The sequence below is a fragment of the Gasterosteus aculeatus genome, chromosome 1 (assembly GCF_964276395.1).
Source record: "Gasterosteus aculeatus chromosome 1, fGasAcu3.hap1.1, whole genome shotgun sequence".
Taxonomy (NCBI): Eukaryota; Metazoa; Chordata; class Actinopteri; order Perciformes; family Gasterosteidae; genus Gasterosteus; species Gasterosteus aculeatus.
Genome location: NC_135688.1, coordinates 19,665,765 through 19,692,205, shown reverse-complemented (window position 1 = coordinate 19,692,205; position 26,441 = coordinate 19,665,765). Strand labels below are relative to the sequence as shown.

General features: G+C 44.0%; 1 protein-coding gene across 2 annotated transcripts; it reads left to right on the top strand.

Moving 5' to 3' along the window:
* Positions 1 to 4,498: 4,498 nt before the first annotated feature.
* Positions 4,499 to 14,078, top strand: tbx2b (T-box transcription factor 2b). Of its 2 annotated transcripts, none has more exons than XM_040187315.2 (8): positions 4,499 to 5,218; positions 5,475 to 6,325; positions 7,143 to 7,410; positions 8,787 to 8,933; positions 10,049 to 10,125; positions 10,244 to 10,413; positions 11,308 to 11,891; positions 12,351 to 14,078. In XM_040187315.2, the coding sequence occupies exons 2-8, from the start codon at positions 5,967 to 5,969 to the stop codon at positions 12,786 to 12,788; spliced, it is 2,043 nt and encodes a 680-aa protein (XP_040043249.2). In that variant the 5' UTR covers positions 4,499 to 5,218; positions 5,475 to 5,966; the 3' UTR covers positions 12,789 to 14,078. The 2 variants fall into 2 exon arrangements, with proteins under 2 accessions (XP_040043249.2, XP_077954684.1); XM_078098558.1 differs by having other exon boundaries at positions 4,540 to 5,218; positions 7,143 to 7,412; positions 8,783 to 8,933.
* The last annotated feature ends 12,363 nt before the right edge of the window (positions 14,079 to 26,441 follow it).

Here is a 26,441-nt window from a genome sequence, read left to right as displayed (position 1 = left end):
GGTTACGATATCTCCTGGTTCCACTTTAATTCCATCCTCCATAATTATCCTTCAAGAAACACATGTGTCAGTTGCCATGCTCTGCTACTTTAGGTTTCTGTCATTTTACAAGGCAGTTAATACAACAGTACCTGTAGAGGAGCAGAAGAAGCAGGGATCTACTTACCTAAACATTTCAGGCTCACTTTCATTTCAATTAGCCCACATTAATTCAGAGCGTGAGAAGATGTATGTCAGCTCCGTAGTTTTAAGGGTGCAGCTTATTTGCATTGGTCTCACTGCACTCATTCCTCTCTGACTGCGCTAGTATTTTATGACTCAGTTGCATGTGTTTCATTAATTCCGTTTTAATTCTTGAAGCATTAAATAATCATATCGTCACATAATGTTTCTGTCATTTTTAATTGCAACAAAATTTGAAACTTGTGGAAACTTCCAGTTGTCAGGGATTAGAATTACTAATAATTTCTCAAACGCGGGAGAATAATAGGCCACTAATACCTGACATATGAAATCGAACCTGAAACGTGTCCACAGTCCAGACTTCCTACCAGGACACCTGATGGACCGTGAGTGTCCTCCGAGGCGTGTGCACGCGGGGCTGGAGAGCCTCCGTCTCCGGCCTGCAGGTAGCATTCCGGCTCCTCTGCGGCGCAGAAACTGCAGCTTCTAATTCATTTTCTGCACGATGTCAACACATCTGCAAACACACAGGAGATTATTTTTGCAGTTTTAAAAAAGTGGTTCAACGAAAATAGAATAGTAAAAAAATAGTGTGCCCTGTATGGCGTTAAAAAGCCGATGCTTTTAATATTATTTCATGATTAACGCTGTGCTGAGAACTTCCAGAGCACAAGCCACACACGTTTTACAAGAGTAATCCCTCTCTTTTATTTGATGCCGCGGGATAACATGTTCACACTTCAGCTTCCAACGATTTTACTGCTCGAAAATACTTTAATCTCATTTCAAAATTGAAGGATTTCTGCAAATCCGTATAGAAAATACACCTCGAATAAATATGCACAGTGAGGTAGGGTAATACGGAAATTTAACAATTTATTTTCATAAACTGAAATAAAATATAAAATGTACGATTTTGCGGAGTCCTTTTTGCTTTAGCAGAAATGTGTTTTAGTTTTAGGAATCCGTTTTCCGTGTTTTGGGGGATCCACATCATGTATAGAGGCCGCTTTCAGCCGTGACTGTCAGGTATTGTTCACAAAATGACTCTGGGATCGATTTGTTTTCATTTGATCCGAATGTGATGAGTGCACGTAGAAAGAAACGCGAAAATACTCGCGTGTCTCTATTGGGGATTTCCGAGGTCTTATAGAGCACCACAGGCTGCATCTCTGTGGATATGACCTTTGGGCTCAAAGGCACAACGGTAACGTCCCTCCAGCCAGCTAATGACAACAGAGGGATTTTTCTATGAATGCTTTTGGGAACATTTGAGCCACCGAAGGATATGTCTCTGTGATCTATTTGGAGGCGCGCGTCACAGTAGAACATACCTATGTTCGCTGTACACGTGCGCATGCACATTTCGGCAGTGCGTCATGCGCTCATTCACCTGTGGCCAAACTTATTTTGCCCCCCTTTGGATTTAATCAGCAGGAGTTGTCGAATCTGATGCGCGCCATAATCATTATGCAATAAGCTGAATTCCACCATAATTTAATAGGTCATAATAAAAGCAGCGTTTTAAAAAATGTATTGAAAAAACTAAACCTGGTTTAACTCAGTGTGAGCGTGTACAGCGTCACAGTGTTGGCTGCTACAATGTCTGAGGATGTGACATCCTCTCTGGCTCCCCTGGGTCTCAATAGCGCCCCCACCTGGTGGCCGACCTGTCAGTCACACAGCCTCCACACAGCGATGTGACTGCAAGCTGAAGTTCAGCGCGGGACTGTCAGAATAGGAGGCTGGAACAGGCTCAGGGAATATGGAAGGTGGCTGCATGTGAGTGGTTGTAGTTCATGATTGAGTTTGTCATAAACTCATGTCCAGTAAAAATAATGTTTTATGGAAGAGCTGGAAGGAACAAGTTATTATACTAGTCCCGAACGGCTTATTTTTCTGAATTGTTCCAAACGATATTGTGTGTGTGTGTGTGTGTGTGTGTGTGTGTGTGTGTGTGTGTGTGTGTGTGTGTGTGTGTGTGTGTGTGTGTGTGTGTGTGTGTGTGTGTGGTTGAGGAAACACTGCGTTTCCTGATAGTGAGAAATGAGATGTGTCATTTAGTAGAATGAACTGAACTGCAAAGGATTTGCAGGAGGAGGAAGTGGAGGAGTTGAGGGAGAGGAGGCGGAGGAAGAGGCGGAGGAGGTGGGGGGGGGGGGGTGTAGCTGCACGATGAGGATGAGAGAGGAGAAGGAGAAGAGTAAGAAAAAAGTAAGAGGAAGCGGAGAGTTTCCATGTGACAAGGGGAAATATGAGGGACTTTGACAGGTCTTAAACGGTCTGGCGCCAAGGCCTCCGTCTAGCCGCTAAATATAGCCGGAGAGATGATGCGGGAAGATGCGAGGAGAAGATGGAGAGGTAAAAGGAAGATAGGAACCATGTCGAAGGGAGGGAGTAAATAACAATACTCGGTTATAGACGAATATGGCGCAAAACGTCTCCGTTTCGATGTAATTGGAGCGTCTCTGGCCCAGATTGTTGACACATGGGCCAAATCACAGGGACGGGAGGCGTTTTTTACGCATTGTTTCATTTTCGCTTATTTTATCTGCTGCGCTGTTTTTTATTGAGCGGACGGATCAAGGACACGGAAAGGCTTGAGTCCACTTCTTACTGTGGAAGGCGTCATGCAAGCATTTAATTCCCTTGAAATAGGAACACACCCCCAGACAACGGGGGGGGGGGGGGGGGGGGGGGGGGGGGGGGGGGTTGCACCAAATACGTCAAATTAAAACTTCCAAACCTGCCTGTTTTCACAATTTCTTGGTTGTAATATATAATAAAATGATTTCAACGTGGGTGTGGAAAGTGTGGATTAAACTCCTGTTGCTATTCGTCATGCGCATCTTGTTCCGTTCAAGGTGATTGCTTCTCCTCCACATCCACATCGAACACGCGCATTCACCATAGAACGAGTCTGAGGAACAAACTCCCTGTCTGCTTTCATTAATCCCCAACACACAGAATGTGCTAATCTATCGGCATAGTGCCCCTTCTATGTAGATCCAGCAGCAGCTCGTAGCCGTCCTGCCCTGACTGAATGACTTTTAAATCGCGCGTAATGGGAACGGCACAGAATAAATAAATGGTGACTAATTTGCAAAAGCATTGTTTATACAATTAGTCAATTGAGTTTTCCGGCAGAAACCCCCATGTCCACCTCCATGTGTTGCTAATCTTTTTTCTTCTTCTTCTTTTCAAGTAAAGCTGCACGTAGCTTCCAAACTCTGACAAACCGGCGCCGCTCCCGCGGCACTCCTACATCGCTTCTGTCATTTCATAAATCTCAAAGTGCAGCATTCCAAACAAGTCAGCTGGCCTAATTATAGCAGATACACCACGCAAAATAACCGTGACGTATGTGGCAGAAATGCGTGTTGCGTCTACATGTTTGTCATGTGAAGCGTGACGCTCAATGGCATTTATTTACAAGTGTTCAGGTTATTATCCCGCACAGCCGGCGCGCACCGACTCTGCCGTGGAAGCCCGCGCGGCGTGAAACAGTTGGTGTCAGGTGTGTTGCTCATTTAGAACAGGTTTTACCGCTCGGGTATGGCGCGCTGTGTTGCGCTGGAGCTGCTGCTGCTGCTGCCGGGCCTGCTGACCCTGCGTGGCCGCATCCATCCGATAGAAACCAAGCAACAAGTGTGCAACTCAGCGGAGATGTGCAAACGCTGCCAAATGCTGCCAGGGCACATAACGTGACCTGACACGCGCAGGCCGCTGGAACCTTCTACTGTTGCATGTTTGTCTCTCCCATTAACACTTTTATCTTAATGTGATTTATATGCTGCCGTTGGTGTCGTCAAAGATGTTGACGAATTAGGTGTATTATTAATACACGCAATGTGTCTAAGGGTCCCGTGTGCCTGTCAGCAGAAGTGGAGTCAATAGGAAACCCGCGATTGTCTGTGACACTCTCATTTAGAGTGACTCCGCTTTGGTCCAAGTGACGCCTGAGCCCACAACGCGCTCCTTCCGGCCCGGAGAGAGCAGCTGTTTGTCTAAAAAGATCTAAAATACTCAATTCTGACAACGAGCCATAACCGAGGCAGACAAGTGGAGCGGAGCCGCACATGAGGCTCCTGAGAGGGGGGGGGGGCTCGCGCATGCACGACTTCAGGGTAAATAACAAGAGACAAGAGATTGTTCTTGTTGTGGCGCATCAGCCGACTGGCGCCGTGCGGCTCTTTAACGAACTGAGTCCAAGTTAATCAGGAGCCGCGGCGCTGGATCCTCTCTAAAGGAGCTCAGCGGAGCGGAGTGCAGGGGGGCGGGGGGGGGGGGGGGTGGAGGGGGTGATGGGGGGGTCCGAGGCTCCCGGAGTCCCGCACTGTCCCATAGGTTTGAAAATACAACCTGTCGGAGATTACACGCCGACACGGGCTGCCCTCGGCTCTGCGACCGAGCCACTCGATCTTTGTTTTAAATCATTGTACGTGCTTTAAAACGTAACAACAACCAAAAACACGACGTCCAACAAGACCGTAACGTTAGTGATACCGAGCGACAATAATATGGTAAAAAGTAAAAATCGAACAATATTCGATTCTCCAAATAATGCAACTTTGTTTTAGCGAGGAGTTTGTATCGAAGTGAGCACTCACCGCTTTTCCTTCTCTCTGATTTTTCTCTCAAAATGCACTCATCATCATCATCATCATCACTCATGTGGTTTCCTCTTTTCCTGCGCGCAGCATCTGGGTTTGTCTTTTCCAGCCTCGTCTCTTTTTTTCACGCTGCTCCCCGTCGGCTCGACCGGGACCAACGCGCAGATAAATGGCTCCCGACGCGGGGAAGCCGGGGCTGAAGTCAGTGTACGCGCGGCCGACGTGGATGGTCGCCGCTGGTGTCAATTTAGCCCGTGCGCGTCAAAACAGCCGAGAACGTGTAATAATTACAAGGCGGTTATTATAAACAGCGGCGGCTCTCTGGAATAATTCTCCCCGGAATGCCGGATTGAGCCTGTAATGGGTTGTTACGGGATGACAGTGGTGGACGTGGAGCATTTGAGCCGTGCCTCCGCATAGAGGTGAGTATTTAAACAGTGACTCGGTGGATGGGCTGGTTCTCTCCGGAGGCGACGTTGTAGAAACGCTAGCCGACAGAGACGATACCTCCACCGGCCAAGCACTGAGGGCGGACCGGGTGTTGGGCTTGGAAATGGGGGTGGGATTTCCAGATCTTTCCTGTCATTGGTTAATATTTTATTCTGTTGACATGTTTTCTTACTGCTAATGCTTCCGACACCTCCTTGCCCCCCCTCCTCCTCCCCTCTTCTCTCCTAGAATCTGACCGGAGCTGTCAGAACCACGCCTATAGGGGCCCACAATTGGTCCAGAAAGCGTAAAATCAGCAATCAAAGGGGCTTGGTTCGTTAGTGTTGTGGATGGAGGCAGGAAGGACATGTGAGATAGTCACAGGTCTGCAGTGAACGGGGCCACATCTCTCCCGTCAGTGTGGGATGACTGAAGCAGAGGAGCGGTTGATTTCTCCGAGAGGCACACAGCGCAGCCGGGCTCTGCCTTCACAGCAGAGCTTCCACTGAGGGACTCGGCGGAGGAGCCGGAGGAGCAGCAGCACATCGACAGCGACCGCGGGCGGTTTCCTTTTCAGCCCGATAACACGCCGCGTGTTCGACAAAGCGCTGTACTGTTCGGCACCGCTTTACACACATTAACTGCTCGCGAAGCGCGGAGCTACTCTCGCTGTGGGGCAGGGGGGGGGGGATTACCACTAACATATCCATTATTTCACTTCGCTTTTTTGTGGATGCACCGATGAGAGATCCAGTTTTCACAGGGACTGCAATGGCTTATCACCCTTTCCACGCACACCGGGCGACCGACTTCCCCATGTCCGCCTTTTTAGCGGCCGCGCAGCCTTCGTTCTTCCCGGCGCTCAGCCTGCCTCCCGGGGCGCTCACCAAGCCTATTACGGACCACGGCCTGGCCGGGGCGGCGGAGGCTGGGCTCCACCCGGCCCTAAGCCACCATCAGGCGGCTCATCTGCGCAGCATGAAGAGCCTGGAACCCGAGGAGGAAGTGGACGACGACCCCAAAGTTACACTGGAAGCCAAGGATCTTTGGGACCAATTTCATAAACTCGGGACGGAGATGGTTATTACCAAGTCCGGAAGGTAAGAATTCACCGATGGATATGCCGGCGCTGCATTGTTTCCTTTTTTTTTAAACCGCAGTTTTTCTTTAATAATGCAGAAACGTTAAAAGTGGATAAAAGCCATTTATTCACGTTGTTAAATGCTCTGCGTGTAAGGCCTTCATATTAGGTTTTAAATTCCCCACCGATTATTGACCTGTTTAACAATTCATAAAAATATGATGAAAAAATATGAAGAATAATACAATAACATGCCATGCTTACCTTAGATTATACACTAAATATATGGTTGCAAATGGAGTTCCTGACTCAAAACTGTGTTTATATTTCGGATTTAAACTGGCTTCATTTTTTTTTAAATAAGGAAATTAATAAAACGTGAATTATTTTTTAAATAATACAAATATATTTCAAGACTGATCAAAGCATATATTTGTGATATTTAAGGGGAAAATGTGACACGGCCATTTGTCAGCCTTTTGCTCCTAAACTGCGTTGTGTTGAGGCAGCAGCGCGGGTTCACAAACAGGCTGTCACTTGAAAAAGCGCGGTCATAAATATACTACTTGTATTTGTAGTTTAGGGTTTGGACAACATGCACATACATACATTCTCGCACACACAGGCGGACAGTCAGACAGATACTCCCCTCTCTCTCTCACACACACACACACACACACACACTAACACGCCATGGTTTTGCTGGAGACTATATTTCCTCTCGTCGGAGCCGCGGGTTCTCCGTCCGCGTTCCTTTGGTCAGCTGTGTGCGGTGAGACGGTGCGTTCAGGTCGAATCCCGCCGTGTTGACTAGATGCGTGTTTTTTCCTCTGCAGGAGGATGTTCCCTCCGTTCAAAGTACGAATAAACGGACTGGATAAAAAGGCCAAGTACATCCTGCTGATGGACATCGTTGCGGCAGACGACTGCCGCTACAAGTTCCACAACTCCCGCTGGATGGTGGCGGGCAAGGCCGACCCGGAGATGCCCAAGAGGATGTACATCCACCCGGACAGCCCGGCCACCGGCGAGCAATGGATGGCGAAGCCTGTTGCTTTCCATAAACTCAAGTTGACCAACAACATTTCAGACAAACACGGATTTGTAAGTAGTGGGAGTTTTTTTTCTAGCCTGTACAGGCTTTTGTTTTTAGATGTGCTGCATGAGCTGTTTGCTGTTTGAACAGACGTGCATTGGGTATTTTAAAATCGGATGACATTTTTTTATGCAGCATATGGAGAAAGTGTGTTGTTGCAGCAGCGCAATAATAACAAGACACAACTAGGGGAAACGGGGAAAAAATAAAATAAAAACCGAGCACATAGCATGTGCTGAATCCAAATGAAGACTACTGTAGGGGGATTGTGAATAAAACACAGCTACTATCCACGTTACAAAAATAATTCCAGAGAATTGAAATCGTAAAAAGAGGCGTCGTTCCACATTTATGTTGTTGAACGCCTTCGCGTCCAAAGCTGTTGACACTTTGTTGCCACTTGACTTCCCACCGCCGCTGACATTCACAGAGCTTATGTTTCGCTGCTGCTCTCCACATTCAGGAGAGCTGCACTCATGCAGCCTGCAGGCCGAACTGCCTGCTGCTGCGCACGGTCTAAACCACCGCTGCATTGCCCCGCTTTATATTTTTATTTATTTGTAATAAATTAATTCATCTAAAAAATCAGTTTATCCGAGCTGAGTGTTTGCCAGTCTTGGGTCGCAGAGAAATTACGTGAAATCTGCTTGAGTGACCGAAACAACTGATGTTCCTATAGGGAATAGTATTTATGGTATACTGTGGTGTATGTTAAAGTTCCCTATTATATTAGGCCACGTTATTTATTTTGTCTTAAATATGATATCGCAGTTAACCACATATTACTCGTTTTTAAACTGGTTTGAAAACATGCACCAACCTTTACAAAATAAGCAGCAACAGGTGTAGGTGACAAATGTCCGAAAACTCCGTTGTCAGGAAGAGTGCAGCTTCCGTCTGGAAACAAATTCCGCGTTTACATGTCAGTGTAAATCATTTCCCCCGGCTTGAAGGCAGCAATTGGCTTCACGTATTATTGTCTTATTTGCTCGCGCCTTATTATTCTGCCTATACATGTTCCTTAAGGTGAAAGGTTCCCAGTCTATCTCAACACTCTTTATCTGGAATTTGCTTGGTGCTTTGTGTGAATTTCTTAGTATACATTTGACCTTAAAAAAATAGCTTTACTATTTACTGTAAAGGCAAAAGCACCTTTTTTTTCCTCTCCGTGATTGTGAACCGGCATGGCGACATGTGTGGCCCGCTCACGGGGTTCTGTTGTCCTGGCGCTAATTACGCACAGGTCTGCTGGCGCGCTCGTTATAACGGCATCAGTAACAGCGCGCTGGATGACGACTTTATGGTGCAGGGAGAAGCCTCGAGGAGGCACACGATGCACCCATATTCACGTCAACGCTGTGTCTTTTCGTGTGTGTTGGTCCAGACCATCCTGAACTCCATGCACAAGTACCAGCCCCGGTTCCACATAGTGCGGGCCAACGACATCCTGAAGCTCCCCTACAGCACTTTCAGGACCTACGTCTTCCCGGAGACCGAGTTCGTGGCGGTGACGGCCTACCAGAACGACAAGGTGAGTCACTGTTCACACTAAGCCGACTGCCTCTAATATGGATGCTATGCATAATACTCTGCATAATAAATGTCCTACATGCGCCCCCCCCCGCCAACCCCCGAAGACTTAATCTGATTTTGTAGGTCGCCTAATTTCCCCGCAGAGGACTCCCATGGCCCACTTGATTTATTTATTAATTTCTTGCCTGGACTCGGTAGAGGGTATTTTAGATATTGTATAATGTTGTTAATGGGCCTTAAATCACCCTGCGCAGAAATGTACCATTTAGTCGATGTGCAAATGTGCATTATGTTTATTTTATTTCATTTTTACCGCAGAAGACGTAGCGTAACGTGTGCCCATTCTTTATTTTAATTGTTGTCTTCTCAGGAAATCATTTAATACGTCATTTACATTTAAATTGAGAATGAAATATGTGTATCCTATAACTGACGGTATTATTAGCCTCTTGTTAATTCGTTATCCTCCTCCATGAACCCAGTTGGAGGGGTCGGAGGAGGTGGTTGTGGGGGGGGGGGGGGGGTTCTTTATAAGAGTTTAAGTTTATAAGAGTCATCATCTATTAGAGGGCAGTTTGAATGCGCGTCCCCCCGCAGCCGCACTGGACGAGACCCGAATCGCAAACGCCTAAAGCGTCTTGTTCAAGGGCCACAGGGCCCTCAGGAAGGAAGACGCTCCCGCAGGAGCCGCGCAGGCCGCTTGCCGGCCGCGCATCCCTATATGGGGCCACACCGGCCTCTTCCACCATGCAGGGCATATCGAAGGGAAGCAGCGATCCAAGCCGCATGATTAATTATTGAAATCATCATCTGTCCAGGTATTGTTCCCTCTGCCTCTTTTTCTGGGGGACAGGGGCTTGCGTGGCCCCATAGAGGAATATTGCGTGGCAGAATTTCTCTCCAGGGGCATATGAGAATTACACTCCATCATTGGGCTTTTATTAATAATGCAAATCCGAGGCCTGCCGCGGCTTCTGTCCAACACGCCGCTTTCTGTGTGTGTTCATCCACACACAGCGGCGGCCCCAATGTGCACGGGCAGCGTGAAGCCTTGTAGCTCTCGTTCCATTCCTCCCACATCTATTCTCACTAACTGTATTTTTTTTTGGACAGATAACGCAGTTGAAGATTGATAACAACCCCTTTGCCAAAGGATTCAGAGACACGGGGAACGGGAGGAGAGAGAAAAGGTATATCCTCACCTGCGTGTACCCCGTGTGTGTGCGTGTGCGTGTGTCTAAAGCCACTGTGTCACAGCGTCATATTGAAACCACCCTTCACGAGTGTTATTACTCTCCTCCTTGACAGGAAACAGCTGACCATGCCGTCGCTGCGGATGTTTGAGGACCAGTGTAAGGCGGACCGGGATGGCGCGGACTCGGATGCCTCATCCAGTGAGCCTCCGACCGGCAGAGACGCCACCCGCTCCCCGCTGGGAGCCGATACCAGCCCGCTGAGGTTCAGCAGGCCCAGTCGAGGTAAGATGACCTGTTGTTTTTTACTGGATCTCGTTGATCAACTGGTATTTCAACAATGGTTCAAGTCTTTTACAGCTTTGATGTTGAGTTATAATCACCGCAAATTATTAAACTTCCCAATTCAATGGTCACGTTAAATTTCGATAAATTGCCTGTAACATGTTTGGAAACGGGTGGAGGAAATTCATTCTCAACGCGAGAATAATAAATAATGCGGAAAAATAAGCTTCACTCATATGAGCGTGAATTTGCGATTACGCGAATTTAGATGCATTCGCGTACACCCATAACAGTAGGATATCACATCCATTTTTACCCTGCTGTTTAAAAGCTCTCACCACTATTGGACGCCTGGCAACCAATTGCGTACAGGCCATCTGAGATCCGCCATTGTGCCTGTTTTAGTTCATGAAAGTTCAATAAACAGATTCAAATTACAATAATTTGCCGATGCATGGTCAGCCATGACATTTGCTAATATAGAACAGTTCCATTAAAATGTTCTAACTGAGATCATACATTGTGTAAACGCGTGTTGGTGTGAACAACATTTGATTTATTTTAAAACTAAATGTTGTCCTATATTGAATGTGGTGTGGGTCTTTATTTGATACCAACATACTGTTTTTCTTGTCTAAGAATTTAGTTGACAATACTCTCTAAAGTTTGTGTTAATGGGCTTTTGAGCCTTTTCTGCTTTGGGCATGTGGCATCTATTGGCCTGACACAATACATGAATTTATGTTCCTCTTAGAAAATATATTTGGGAGCCAAAATGAATATAACTAAAAAGACAACACAATCCTAGTTATTGGTGTATTTTTGTGATGCAGGAGAAGGTTGACACTCTGCCAACGCCGCTCTTTTAAACAAAATGTGTTTCCTGTATTTCAGATGACAAAACGTGTACTGACAGCGAGCAGGAGCTGGAGCATCACGACGAGCGCTGCACTGGCTCCAACAGCCCCGGACCTGAGCCTGTGTCCCCCTACAGCTCCAGGTGTGAGGAGCGTGTGAGGGACAGGCCGATAACAGAAAAGAAGGATGACTCCATGTTCAGTATAAGGAACCTTGAGAAGGACAAAGTGGAGAGCAGGCACAGGAAGGACACCCCGGATGTGTTGACAAAGGACTTGGAGTCCGGAGGCATTAGTGCCACTAAGGAGACCTTCTCCCCTCTTATGGTTCAGACCGAAAGCCCCTCGCACTTCAGCCCAGGTCACTTGCAAAGTCTGGCTCTGTCTGGCTTGCACAGTCAGCAGTTCTTTAACCCAATGAGCGCTGGATCACCACTGTTGTTTCACCCTGGGCAGTTTGCCATGGGCCCCGGAGCCTTTTCTGCTATGGGCATGGGGCATCTATTGGCCTCTGTATCTGGATCGAGTGGGTTGGAAAATGGCAGCCTTTCTACCCAGGTCACAGCGGGAAGCCCCAACCCCTTCCCCTTCCATCTGTCTCAGCACATGCTCGCCTCTCAGGTAAGGAAGGTCCTCCATTCTCAAACTGATTCTGTTTCCCTGTACAGCTGCAGGACTGAGTTGACATCAGCACGGGAGGAAAGTTGTAGCTTTGTGTTGAGAGTGCAGACGATGTAACCCGAGCGGCCTTATATTTATTGCTAAGAATATGATCATTGAGGCAAAATGTCATGTATGCATGTAAACACATTGGACTCCTTGAAATGATTAGAAATGAACGGCTGAGGATTCAATGATAAACAGTAATCAAACTACTTCCTCGATTTGCTTCTGTGGCGTCAACCATTTGTAGAAATCATTTTGTGGCAAAATGAAACATCTGTCACTTTTACTTTCATAAAGTTAAAAATATGTTTTAAAATTCTGAAGAAATAGACCTGTTTTTGTGATGAAATTATCAATGAAAATTTGACCGGAATAGTGATGTGTAACTGTAGTCTTTTCTCTTGCTTATTCCAGGGCATCCCCATGCCTCCGTTTGGCGGTCTGTTCCCATATCCCTACACCTACATGGCAGCGGCTGCAGCGGCTGCCTCTGCCTCTGCCCTCCCAGCCACCTCCGGCCCACTCTCCAGGAACCCCTTCCTGACCACGTCACGTCCCCGGCTCCGCTTCAACCCGTACCAGCTGCCCGTGTCGCTTCCTCAGAGCCTGCTCGCTGCCGGCCTGCAGGGCGGCCTGAACCTAGGCTCAGAATCCTCCAAGCCGGGCAGCAGGGAGACCAGCCCAGCACCAGAGCACCACAGCAACCATAAGACAGGAGGCTCAAGTGGGAGGGTTGCATCTCCCAAAACCTCTATGAAGGACTCAGTAAATGAACTGCAAAGCATCCAGAGGCTCGTGAGCGGCCTAGAGAGCCAGCGGGAGCTCTCCCCGACTGCAGACTCTCCCAAGTGATGAACACTTTCGGTTTGGGATGAAAACTTGGCTTGAATACCGGAGGACTATACGTGCATTTGTCCTGTACAGCACATTAGGGAGACTGGGCTCAGGTTTGACCGATATGGGTCCTGTGAAGGCCTATACCCGGTATTTTTTGGAACAAAACGGCAGGTAGACAAAACTGTTGCCCGTTTAAATCAATTTAATCTTTTAAAACCACGAGTATTAAGGGTCTCCTCCGTAGCTTACCAGGTAGGATGAAAAGGATGTCAAACAACATTTTGACCGTCATCAAACACACACGTTCCCCTGAAAGTGTTTTGGGGCTAACGGCTCTTCAATGCAGGCTCCCACATACAAAATACTATGGGGCACAGTCCCACGTTAAAATACTATAACCCAAAACAATGAGGTACACAGTGTGAAACACATTTTAGACAATGAAATAGTAATATAATGGCGAGATGAAAAGGACTTATCCATTCTATTAATATGTAGACTGTGAAACATTATGGTATCCATTGTAACAGAGGGTCGGTATCGGCCCCATCTATCGGTCTAACCCGCCTGAGCCTGCAGCCCCGCAGACTGAATAGCGCACCGCACAGCGGAGAGCGGCGTGGTGCGTTCGCGTAACTTTGAAGCATTGGAGAGTCTCGGCCTAGTTCCAAGAAGCACGTCTCAAGCTGCATCCAAAAACGTTTTTTTCCCAGGCCTGATTATTTCAAAAGGGCATGGAAGGTTAACGCTCTGCGAGAGGAACACACAACCGCTTATCATTTCATGCCAGAAAAAAAAATCGGAACTATTTATGTAATTAAAGATTAAAAAAATCTGTAAATAAAGCTAAGATCCAAGATTATGCAATTGGTATTAATTTATTCAAGGCTGTATATTAGCGTGTATATATTTCGAATTGAACTTGTTACTTTTTTTCTCCTCCTCCTCTTCTCTCCCATTTTACATGAACGTATGAACTGTAAATGAAAGCTATTTAGCGCTTGTTGGTTTGAAAAACTGTTTATGAAGCATCGCTGATTTTTAGGTGACGTGTGTGCCATGTTTTAGTCTGCATCCACCGACAAAGACAGAGGAACAGAGAAAGAGCTCCACATGGATTCAAAAACACCTCAGGTTATTTCACTCCAGCCAGGAGACATTCAAAGCAATTCCTCCTACGGGCGCATCATTCATATCTATTCAAAAATATATTTAAAGAAGAAAGTATCTTGTTTATGCTGTTTTTTTGTTTTTGTTTTTTTGATTGTCTCACAATTTCAATAAAAAATCGTTGTGCTGAAAGCTTGGAGGCGCCTCCTTATTATTATTCGGTATTATTATTATTGTGTTTAATCTTAATAATAACAATGCAATAACTTGATATAATGTGTGTTATCTAATTCGAGTAAAACAGACACCGTTTTTAAAAATAAGTGAGCTTAAATGCTTTGACACACAGTGCGCACACAAAAGCACACGTGGGACAGGTGCGCCCCCTGTCGGTCAGTTCCTTGACATAATAAAAGTGCATGTGCTTTGTTTAATTTGACAAGAACATGTTTTAATGGTTTAATTCAAAATACATTTAGATTTTATGACATTTGTTGCTCTTCGTTTTGTCCACAGCAGTGAATATTAAATCCTACTGTACCAGCTTTAATTGACCAATAGAAGGAAATAGATAACTTTATATTTCTTTGCAATAGAAGCAAAGAATGAATGTATTTCTATTTATTATGCGTCTGTCTCCTGCATGCAGCGCCGCTCAGGTCTATTTAGAGCAGCTCCTCCGTCACCGTCAATCAGCACTTCCGTTAGTATTGTGTGGCTGTCCGTATTTTTAGAAAGAGTCAAGTAATGTAAGTATTTATGGGAAGAGCTTTCTCTCACACACATCCTCCGAAGCAACTTTAGCCAACTCCAAACTCAGCTGGCAGCTTATCGGGGAATATGAAAGTACATGGCCTCAATGTGCAATGATACCACGTGATATTCATTATTCCCACTACAAGACCACGTGGTTTTTAACATTTTCTTCCTTCACAATTAAAGCATTGGTCAAGTGAAGTTCTTTGTGCATGCGTGTGTGTTTGCGTGAGAGAGAGAGAGAGAGAGAGAGAGAGAGAGAGAGAGAGAGAGAGAGAGAGAGAGAGAGAGAGAGAGAGAGCTGTGTGTGATGCAGCAGCACTGTGCGTGTGACTGCGTATGTGTGTCTCGGTTTAGGGGGTTAAGCAGGGGGAGTTTAGGGCAGCAGACAGCCTTTTGTCCCGGACCCGGCGCCTGTCGCCTGCCTGCCGGCCATGGCTTCCACACCGCCCCGCTTCCTAATTAGAGTGCCGCCCCCCTCCTCCTCCTCCTCCTCCTCCTCCTCCCCTCCCCCTTCCCTCCCCCTTCTGCTCCTCGTCCTCCTCCCCTGCCTCTGCATTTTCTTTTCTTTCTGCAGCGATAATCACAAAACTCTCATTCTTTTACGGGGGCCATTGTTACCACTCAGTTATCTTCAATTAACAGGGAGAGAGCGACTCGACCTCGCACTCTGAGAGAAAAAAGTATTTGTCTAAATCAATCAGTCTACGAGTGATCAATAGGCTCCTGTGGAGACCCCGTGGATCATAACTAATGACTGGTGACGGCGTGGGGTAAAAAGGCTAAGATTGTTTACAACTTTAAATAATCAGCTTCAATCATTACAGCAGCGTGTCCCCGTCGGTTTGTTCAAACAGCACCTTCCCGTAGGAGAAACATCCCAAGAGGCCCTTATCTTCTCTTGTTATCCAGAGGCCATGAGATGGTTCAGTCAGGTACTTCCCATCAGCCCGCGGGCCCCAGACTGTAGGTACACAACTATTCTCAGGCCCTTTTTATTTGTCTTCCTCATACATTGGGTATCTCTTTTTTCACCTGTTGTTTGGACCAAATAAGTGCTCTGATATCGGCCCTCCACCTCAGAGCCATTTGATTATTAAAATATGTACTTATTATGAAACCACACATCATGGCTTTTTGATTTAATGTACAGGCGGAAATTACACACAGACACATTTGTTTTGATACGGGTTTTTTTATATATATTCAGGCCATCACATTTATTAAGAAAGGGTGCTCTGGGAAAAAAAGTATTTATTGAAAAACAAAAAATTGTACTGTCAGATCTATCAATATTCAATCAAATCAATTTGTAAAATATATATATATATATATAAAATCTTATGTTTTTTGTTGAAAAATATAGACATTATACATACATGGGAAATGGACTGCTTGTATATCTCTATTCTTTCTACCACTCAAAGCGCTTTAACACTACATCATTCATTCACACACTGATGACAGGACGATACACAGTGACACCTGCCCATCAAACATTCACATCAATCACACACTGAACAGGAGCAATGTTTGTGTTAAGGGTCTTGCCCAGGGACAAATTGCAGGCATGTTAGCAGGGCCTGCGATTAAACCGCCAATCCTCTGATTGGAGGATGACCGTGCTCCCCACCCACCCATAGTTTATTTACTTAGATAAATTCACTAATATGTGTATGTCAAATTGAATTATCACCCAATTGAAAAATCTCAGTTTACTGAGAGCAAAATTACCCATTAGTCGATTTATCAACTAACAGAGGGCAGGCCCACCAAGACGATACTCATTGTTATACATTATGGTTTCATGTTTTATAGTTTTATTAAATCTGACAATCCCTATTTTTCTGTTCTGGATTACAGAGCTTCTGAGCCGAGGCCTCGTTGGACAGCTAACGGCAATGAGCAGAGTTTATAGACCCTCGCAAAACCGTTGGTATGGCTGACCACAAGGTCACTTCTCGTTGATTTATGGTTTCATATAGGGAATAGCAGCAATTACCATGGAAACAGATTGTTTTTGGATTACATTACAGGTCATTTAGCTGACGCTTTTATCCAAAGCGACTTACAATAAGTCCCATCCAGTTTAAGAACAAACAAAAATCTGAAAAAAGAACAGTATCTCCTCTCCAACAAGATAGTCTTCCTCTTGTGGGAAAACGGTGTATTTATTAAAAGATTTGGAACTTGCATGAGTATGTATGTATTGAATTTATTTTGGGACAAAATTCCCAATAAAATTGATAGTATATTATACGATAAAACAAGTGTGATAAAATCTTTTTTGGATACTATGACATTTTTATGCTACAAACTCATTATTGTAACGGCGGTAGTTGTACTTGGATCCATGGGACGCAAAAAACAATGAGACCGAATTACAGTGTAAAATGGAGAGTGAGTTGTCTGAAGTTTTTGAAGTGTTGCTGGAGAGAGTTGGTGGCACCAACCACATAGGTATTTCCCATGAGTCTGTAGGAGGGGTCCAACAGAGGAGAAAAGGGAGGCTGGATTCCAGCGAACTGGACCCAAGGAAAAACTAACAATGATGTGCATTCTCAAGAAAGGTACAAGCACAAAACGTCTGTCGATGAGGGGGAGACTGAACTGGACTATTCTGCGGCACAAATTGGAGGTGTCTTGATTGGCGATGAGCAGATGCCAATCAGAAAACTATGCCCGGGCAACACCAACAGGAGCACACAAACCCAAAGGGAGAGTTAATGGGGTACGGGGCACGGATGGGTATGGGCATGGGAATTAGGTTAACTATTAACAAACTATCAGAAACAACGTGTCTTCTTTTATTTATGTAAAACTATTCATGCGTTAGTAGATCAATAGCCTGTCTATTTAGAAGAATGTCTACATGTAGAAAATACATAATCTAAAATATCAAAGTGCTGCATACCCATTAATGCAGCAGTTATTATACACAAATAATAAAACAACAATTTCGTGTTGGGACAATCCCACTTGACTCAACGATAGTTCTACATCATGCTGCTCCCTTTACTTCTATAAAAGATTGGATCTAATCTACCCTAGTGCAGATAAAAATATAGACGTGTTAATGACGTAGTTAAGTTTGTTGACATCTCAATAGATTTCTTTGGCGATCACAGTTGTTTTTAACACGAGTAATGAAAGCTGACTGGATGCTCTCGATTTGTGAATGAGGGGCCAGAGGTGGTGCAGTATCTGCGAGGGAGCTGGGAACCAGCCCAGAAACCCGTTTAATGTCCACAGAGGGTATTATCATGCAGGCTTCACTCCCATTGGCTGCTGGGATCTGCCACCACACTGGTTCATACCGGAGCAGGCGAAGTCCAATCACAGGCAAGTACTCTCCTTAAGGACAAGGGAGGAGGGGGAGAAAGAAATCACACAGCAACACTTCCACGAACCGGTACTGTACCTCACAAACAAACACCCACACACGCACGTGCACACACAGAAGTGGAAAATACAAATGTTTGACTTTGGGAAGCGTTTAAAGTGTGATGTGCCAAAGGGGAAAGCACAGATTGCTTTGAGTTAACTCCAATTGTCGGTGCAAGAGAGCCATTAAAACACCTAATAAACACGCCTATAAAATGCACTTATAATGGAGTACAGGCCAATCACATGGGCCAAAAATGCTGTTAATTAACAATGTATGTAAGAATATACAGAATGAAAGAGTGTAACATGCAACTTACCACAAAATACAATGTGCAGTTTGTCATGTTCAGTCTGCAATTGTCGGAACTATCTGAAAATTGTCATGGTGGTGCTTTGAAAGCAGGCAAGGGGCATACAAGTGTGTGTGTGTGTGTGTGTGTGTGTGTGTGTGTGTGTGTGTGTGTGTGTGTGTGTGTGTGTGTGTGTGTGTGTGTGTGTGTGTGTGTGTGTGTGTGTGTGTGTGTGTGTGTCAATGAGTCCTACTTCTTGGATAGTTCTAAACCTCTATAGCACAGCATGCGGGCCTGTCGCCCCCTTCTGGACACCGATGACTGGAAAGAGAAGTTGTGCCTGTGAGAGCACAGAGTTTTCTCTTTGAACAACTCAGTCATAGTTCAGTCAGCTTTTCTGCTCATGTTGTGCCGTTCCTTCATTTCCCCTCTTGTGGACTTGTTATGAATAATGTCACGGGTCCGAAAGTAGTCACAGCCAGTGGACCTGCTGTATTTGTAGTGCCGGCAATCCTCAGTATTGCTAAATACTTTTGGATATAATAATAGAGCTATCAGTTTAGTAAGAACATCCTCATGTGTGGGCATTGTTTGGATGATCCCCTTTAGAGGACTTTACTCTAACATTGCTATCTCTTTGTCCAGCCCTCTTGACACCAGCAGGCCATCTCTCAACCAAGACAAATAACCACTAGGTGGCACACTTACTTACTTTACACAAAGCCTCATTGCATCATGTATAACCGAGAAAGAGAACACAGCAAACCGCATCATGATCACTATTTCTGAGTGCATCAGCCTACAGGTAACATGACTTCATCCCCCATTGAGTCAGCACTTTATCATAAACACTCCCGACAAGCTCAAGGGGTGAAGCACTACTATTCATATATCAAGTTATGAATCGGAAAAATCTGCATTCTAATAAATGAAAAAAGTCAAGGATGGACAAGTTCAACTGTTTTTAATTATTACATGAAAACAATGCGTAAAAATATAATCTTAATACTAATGACTAAATATTTGTTGTCAGAAGAGCTTTAGTCTTTTCATGGGGGCGCATAGCAACCAACCGTGGGTGCGGGTTATGAAGTATATACCTAGAGAGAAGCATGTAAGGCAGAAAGCCTGATCCCAGGGTAGTAACAGTAGCAAACTTCAGCTGGGACCAAATGCACTAATCCACAAAGAGCCAGTTTCCAAAAGATAGATTGCACTAAGTGTTGTTTGCATCTGTAAACGGTCTGTTTATTGTTATGAGAGCCACATAATAGGTTGCTGCAACATTGCATGAAACAGGTTGATGCAATCGTGCATGAAACCTGCAGTCAAACCTGGTGGTGGAAACGCACAGGAGTGGGGATGTTTTGCCTATTGTGGGCTGGGTGATTTTCACAGGATAAACCGCCACAGCGACCAATGCAAAGCACCAGTGTCATCTCATGTGGATGAGGGTCCATTTGATGATTTATTAAGGGTTGGCTTGTTTCTAATAGTGTTATGTACAAAAGAAAGAGGTTATCCTGTTGAAGAAGAAACACTTGCCAAAAAGTATTTTAGCTTTTTCTTTAGTTGACATGCTAGATGGGTTCGGTTTTGACCTCTGCACTGGCAGCCCTATTTGCACACAGTCTTGGTTGTTCCCCAGCATGCATTGTGGCATGATTTGGAATAAATATAACACATAGGAGCTCTATGTCCAGTCGGGGTGCCATGGCACATTCTGCCTGACCTGCGGTTCCTGAGACAAATTACAAACTGAAAGATGTCGGGTGGAAAAGTCATAAATCAGAGTAAAGCCAAACACGGCGAGGCAGCTAATGAAGTGGCTAGAAAGGGCCACGCTGGGCAACCTCCATCTTGTCACTCATTACTGCTAAAGGAAACAGTGAAGGCCTGCAGGGAAATGCACGTCTTTCACTGTCCTCGATCCACCAGCAGCAAGTCAGCCCAAATCACAAACGCAGTAAGAGCCTGCTGCACATCCAGGCCTTTTAAACATGGCCACGTCCTGGAGGACGTGTTTAAACAGGACAGCAAGAGGAACTACGTGGGATCGGTGCGTCTGACCCCGGAGAAATCATTTGCTCTGATGCCACTGAGAGGCCTGGCCTCCACACACTGTGAAGATGAACACAGGAGATTAGCAAAGACTAACAGTCTCTGTCATGATGAACAGACGCCCGGGCCGAGTCAAGATGCAGAGACTAACCCGCCAGTTCTTCTAAAAACATACAATCCCCTCAACACTTGTCGAGCTCAGACGCATGTAAAATACGCCCACGCCTGCTTAGATAAACTCTGAGGCACTCCACAGACATGCAGTATACTCAGACTGGAGTTTGACTGATCCTGCTTCTTCTTCAGAAACAAAGACGGGATACAGTATTTCGAAGTGTTGTTTATTACTAAATGACATGTCAGTCTGTTCTAAACAGATTTAGGAATTACCTCAATAGAGTTTAGCATTTGATGTTAAGGAAGGAAAGCCATGTTCTCTGCTTCACCAGTCTGGGGATATTCAGACCAGTCAGGTTCTAAAAAGCCAGTACAAATAATGCTGAACTGAAGCAGCTGCATCGCCTGTGTTTGAGGCTGAAAGTGTCATAACAGCTTCCATTTAAACCTGAAAAGTAGCCAGAGCAACATGTTCTGTAGACCACGAGACACTGGGAAACACTGAACACTGACCTTCCGTCAGCTTGTGTTATCTTATTAGCTGTTTAAAGCAGAATAGTACACAGGTAGTGAGAGGTACTGGGGAGAAGGATGTTGGTACAAACATGGCTCCATTCAAGGCGAATTTCATTTGACATTTCAGCATGAGAATCAGAAGCCATTTATTGCCTCATATGTTACACATAAAGGAATTTGACTTGGTGCTTTGGGGCAATATAAGAATAAAATAAGATGAAATATGCACAAGGGACATTGAGATGCTTCGCCTTAATACCTCAAAAGGAATATCTTCATGTGAATTACTCATTACTCATTGCTCATCATTTTTCACATTTTTCAAGCTTAAAAAAGAAAAGTATAAAATATATAAGTATATGAAATATATATAAGATATATTCCTTTATGAAATATAAAGAAAATGAGTGCCAGGTTCCATAGAGACAGTCAAACTGTCGGATTGACATTTTGCTGTATTTTAAGAGATAATGCCATAGTGCAGACAAACTAATAGGCTTGCTTTCTTGCTTGCAGTAAAATGATAATACCGAAAAAAATAGTCGTTCTATAGAAACCGAACCTTTTTGCAATTCAATTACAATGTTTCTCCCACTCTTGATTCATCCACAACTGAGTTTAGTTATTAGTAATTTAATTTAATATATTTATGAATGACCATTTTAAAAGGTAAATGCCATGGGTTTGACTTAAAATAGTTAGGGGTGTACAGAATATCATATTGATGAAAAATGCTTGCAGCAATAACAAGGATGGTAATTTCTATGATGTTAAGGATGTTTAATTTTGTCTTGCAAATGTATACGTTCAACATTACAATTATTTCCATGTCCATATCAACACTGACCTCATCCCTTATTGGTACCTGATCTCTGGATTTATGCTTTGTATCACAAATTGATTGCAAATGTACGCAACCAATATCTGTAGATATGACTCCACATAAAGAATCACATATTGACATCATCTTCGTGGGCAGTTCCTCTCCACCATGAGAACAAAGGCTGAACACAAGCAAAAGAAAGTCCTTTGAAACGCAATTTGGCGGACTGCTGACAAGTCACTCGCACCCAATAAAACCAGAGGTATAGTGAAGTGCAGCCAGACAAACGGCTGCCTGGCTTTGACCGCCAGCAGCACGGCAAGTGCTGGTCAAGTGAAGCCGAGGGGACGGGACAAAAACTAGTCCCTGAAGTCCCACTTAACTTTAATGACCCGCCCCAACAGATGAACTCAAATGTGCTTGTCCTCATCACAACTGTCAGTTCTTGTCACAGGCAAAGAAACTGCGGTTTTACATTTAGCTTACGGACTTTAAAGTGGCATAGGCGCAAAGACAGAGTCTTTGGAAAAACAAAACATCCCAGAAAGAGAACTAGAAAACCGCAGCTGTGAAAATTCACCTTCTGTGCCATTTCTGCATAGAAGCACATTTAAAACCCAGAGTCTGTGTTGATGATACGGGAAGAGGGACTTTGAAGGTTCCATCATGGGAGGTCTGAGCAACAACTTCCACTTTGCTGGGCTCGGGCCTGTGAAGTCGGCAGGATAACCAGGTCACATGTCTGTCGGGTCACATGTTCAGGCATCAGAAGAACTGGAGGAGCTCGGTGTAAGTAAGACTATGGGTTTGACCAGATCTTGAACCGAACAGCACATGATGCCTCATGGCAGCTACTAAAGTCCAACAGAAATCAGCAATTGACCCTGACACTAATGTCATCAAGCTGCGCTCCGAATGAAATGGTCACAGTGCAAACATGGCGCGCACTTCAAAGAGTCCAGGGGCTTACCTCTGAAAAACAAAGGGCATGACACTGTTTAAATACGAGCACCGAGTAACTAGTGAGACGCCACAGCTTATGAGAGGGGCCAGATAAACAGGAGCCGTTTTATAGCAGCTGTAACCGCCTGATTCTAGACAAGTTCAATATAGTTCCGCACTATAGAAAAAAAACAGACTATATCTTCATTTGGGAAGGAAGCGTTCACCCATTTCTATTATTATTTTGCACCAGAAAAGCGTCTGCAACAGGAAGCTTCATGGATGAACTATCCACTGCAGTAGTTATGACTTCATACAAACCACTACAGACACATACACATCTGTTCTCTTTGCATCATCAATCAACTTAATGGGTGGGATTAACAATGTTGGGAAGGTTACTTTAGAAATGTAATTGGAAACAGATTAGTTGCTGTTCACTAGTGAACCTTTTCACAGTAGTGTTTCTTACATGAACAACCTTCGGATCGTTTCACTATGAGTTGTTTTATGCAGTGATATAAAAATCTTTCTCAAAAACATAATTTAACCGAGGAAATGTAAAGATCGTAACAATACTCAACACACTATCAACATTTCTTTATATTTGAATGTAACCTCCCTGACATCACCAACATTTCGATTACTAACTAAATTATCCTTGAGTGTATCCGTCCACAGCAAATCTTGCATTCTGCTGCAGAAAATATTGTAACCATACTTTGCGTGGCCAGTTGTAGCTTCATTCTCATAGTTGACTCCCACTTTCTCAATATGCTTTTCATTGCCTGTTTTCCACTGCCGGTGACTTTCTGTACGTCGCTGCCAAGCTGCTGCTCTGCTCATTGAGACGCAGTGAGGGAGAACAGTTTGTACACTTCTCACGTTTAGACGGAGTGTTAATTGTTCTGGTCCGCATTCGGTTAATATTGTGTTGTATTCATTCAATCACTCAATGCAGCAATTGTTCCCTGTCAGGGATTGGGCTTGTGACACTTACTTGTAACACATTTCATGCTTAATCTTGTTTCAACGTGGCACTGAATGTTGACAGTGTGGATAAGAGTAAGATAGGGCTACGTTGGAATACACTACCTTATACAGTCATTACATTTCCCACTTTTAATAACCAAAGCCCTTCATACATTCCAACAGAAGTTATTTGCCAAACGTTTTTATAAGCCACAATTTAAGGAATCTATTTCATCTAATTGTGACGTTGATAGATCTGTCGATATTCCTAACTGTACAGTAAGAATAACCTGCTTGGATAATTGAAAGTCATATTTTGGTAATCAAAATTGCAGATAACAATTCTAGATGCTGTAGATAGGGAGCTCTGGAGCAGATCGGTGTTTGGGTGAAGTGCTGCATGTGGCAGGAGGACGAGTTAGTTCTCCCTCCTGTGTGATGGAGCTCAGTGGTTCCTCACAGTTGGTCCTAGCTGTTGGTTAACTGCTCGGCGGTCCCTGCTCACATTCATTAATGTTGGGTACGAAAGAGTGTGCCAACACTGACGATGAATAGTTTGGACTTTTATCTGAGATGGTTTCTTTAGATTTACTTGAAGACATATCTCCATGTGTCAGTGAACTATTGAAATGTTGAAAACATTTCCAGGAAAGCAACAGTGAATAGTTCATCATCTATGATATGATTTATTCCAAGAGAAGCTAATGCATTTTACATTGCTGCCGCTTCAGGGATGGATGTGGACATTTAGAGAATTCCTAAACCTGCGAGCGGAAACACTCTTACTCTTACAATCTTCATCACGCTTACTTTCAAATATGTCAAACCAATGTTTGTGACTGAAACGCTTTTCCATTAGTTGGCTACAGAGGATTTGGGGCTTTGTCTAATTTGGCCGCACAGCTTAATTGCTTAGCATAATGTTACATATTTGTGTCTTAACAAAGTTAGTTATTCAGTTAAAACATGAATATTGACAAAACAATTCCCATTAAAGGTCTCATTTCTAGATCCTCCTGTTGTCCGGTTGTCTTCAAGCTGGCCATCAGGAGGGTGGGAAGACATCCGATCCTTCCAGACGGAAAAGGCCGGTGGTTCTATTTTTTAATTTCTAATGGCAGAAATAATTTGAATAATGTTATTGTAGAAAAAGGCCTCATCATCTCAAAGACCGAGGCTAAAATCCAAAGCAGTACATCTCTGAATGTGAATGAATGAATGAAATCATAACCAAATTAACATCATTTAATTGAATACAGTTGAATGCTGGATAAAACCCTATTAAGTGAGTTATATAATGATATTAATTAAAACAGCAGTAAAATGCATAAAACAACATATCATCACCTGATAAAGTTATTTTTAATGGACGTTATGTCTTTCACGTTTTTCTGTTTGGGTCTCCACCACCTTACAAGGGATTTCCTGACTCTTTAGCTCCCAAAATACTGTACTATGTTTACAGGGAGAGCGACGCCCACATTACATGCAGTCATTTAATCCATTATTTCATTAAAAGTATTGAATAGTGCAGTTTTAATGGTTCCTCGCAGACAAGACAGAGACCTCAGCACAGTGTGATAGATGTCATGTGCACAAAAAGAACGCCACAAACAAATTACAGCATCGTCCAGAATTGAATCCAAGTACTTCAAAAGACATGATGAAACCCTCCATTGTAACGTGTACTAAAGCCTGCTTGTGCAATGTGTGTCAGCTGTGAACACTGTTTCACAGGAGGACTGAGGAGCGAAGCAGAGACAGAAATCTTCCATTTTCACCTCCATCGTTCTGACTGTAGAAGAAACAAGAAGGCCGAGAAATGCGGCGGCGTGCAACTACACAAGGAAATGTTTTTTCCATTAAGAGAAAAGGTCAGACTCCTACACCTTAAAAATGATACCCCCTCACTCCTTGCAAAAATGAAAAACAAGTTACCCACCATGAAGAGGGACCAAATATTCGGCTCCACAATTTGTATCATGCGAGACATGAAGGATTGAAGCACTGATGCTACACAAGGAGGTGGAAAGGCAAAGTAATATTCAGCAAACCGGCACTTATAACCGGATTTGGCAGTAAGAGAGATCATGAATGAATGAATTATTCATCTACTTCGATGCAAAATGCACAATTGTTTGAAAAGAGTCCCATCCCAATGCCCTAAAGAATGAAATGACCTGGTGACCAACGACCAACGCCTAATGATACAGCAACAACAACCCTTGAATTTCGTATTATACAACTGAGCTTTTGCTGTGAATTGTGTCGGAAGTGTTCAAAAGTAATACTCAAATCTTTTTTCACCTGTTTTTTACGTGTTAATGACCATTAAAAATGTATATTTTTACTATAACAGCAGACAGTACGACAATGGACAACATAGTGCAAGAGAAATAAAATATAAGGCTATGGGTTAGTAATATAAGGCTATGGGTTAGTTTAAAAATAAAGGAATAAAAGTTTAAAAAGTTCAAATTTGAAAATTGAAATTTAATTTTTGTTTTCACAAACCCTGCCACATCATCAGAGTCGTGGAGGACGTCACACTTTGAAAAATAGATATAAAGTTGCTGATATTCTTGCATGTCATTGTTGATAAAACAACAGCCCTGTTTGAAGTGACAATGCTTTTTTTGTAAATGTTATTTTCACCCCAAAAGTATCAATGTATGGCAGAGAATTGTCTTAATC

Coding starts and splice junctions, on each gene's coding strand:
- tbx2b (XM_078098558.1), top strand. CDS start 5,967: ATGAGAGATCCAGTTTTCACAGGGACTGCAATGGCTTATCACCCTTTC. Junction 6,326..7,142: donor GTTATTACCAAGTCCGGAAG/GTAAGAATTCAC, acceptor TTTCCTCTGCAG/GAGGATGTTCCCTCCGTTCA. Junction 8,934..10,048: donor CGGCCTACCAGAACGACAAG/GTGAGTCACTGT, acceptor TTTTTTGGACAG/ATAACGCAGTTGAAGATTGA.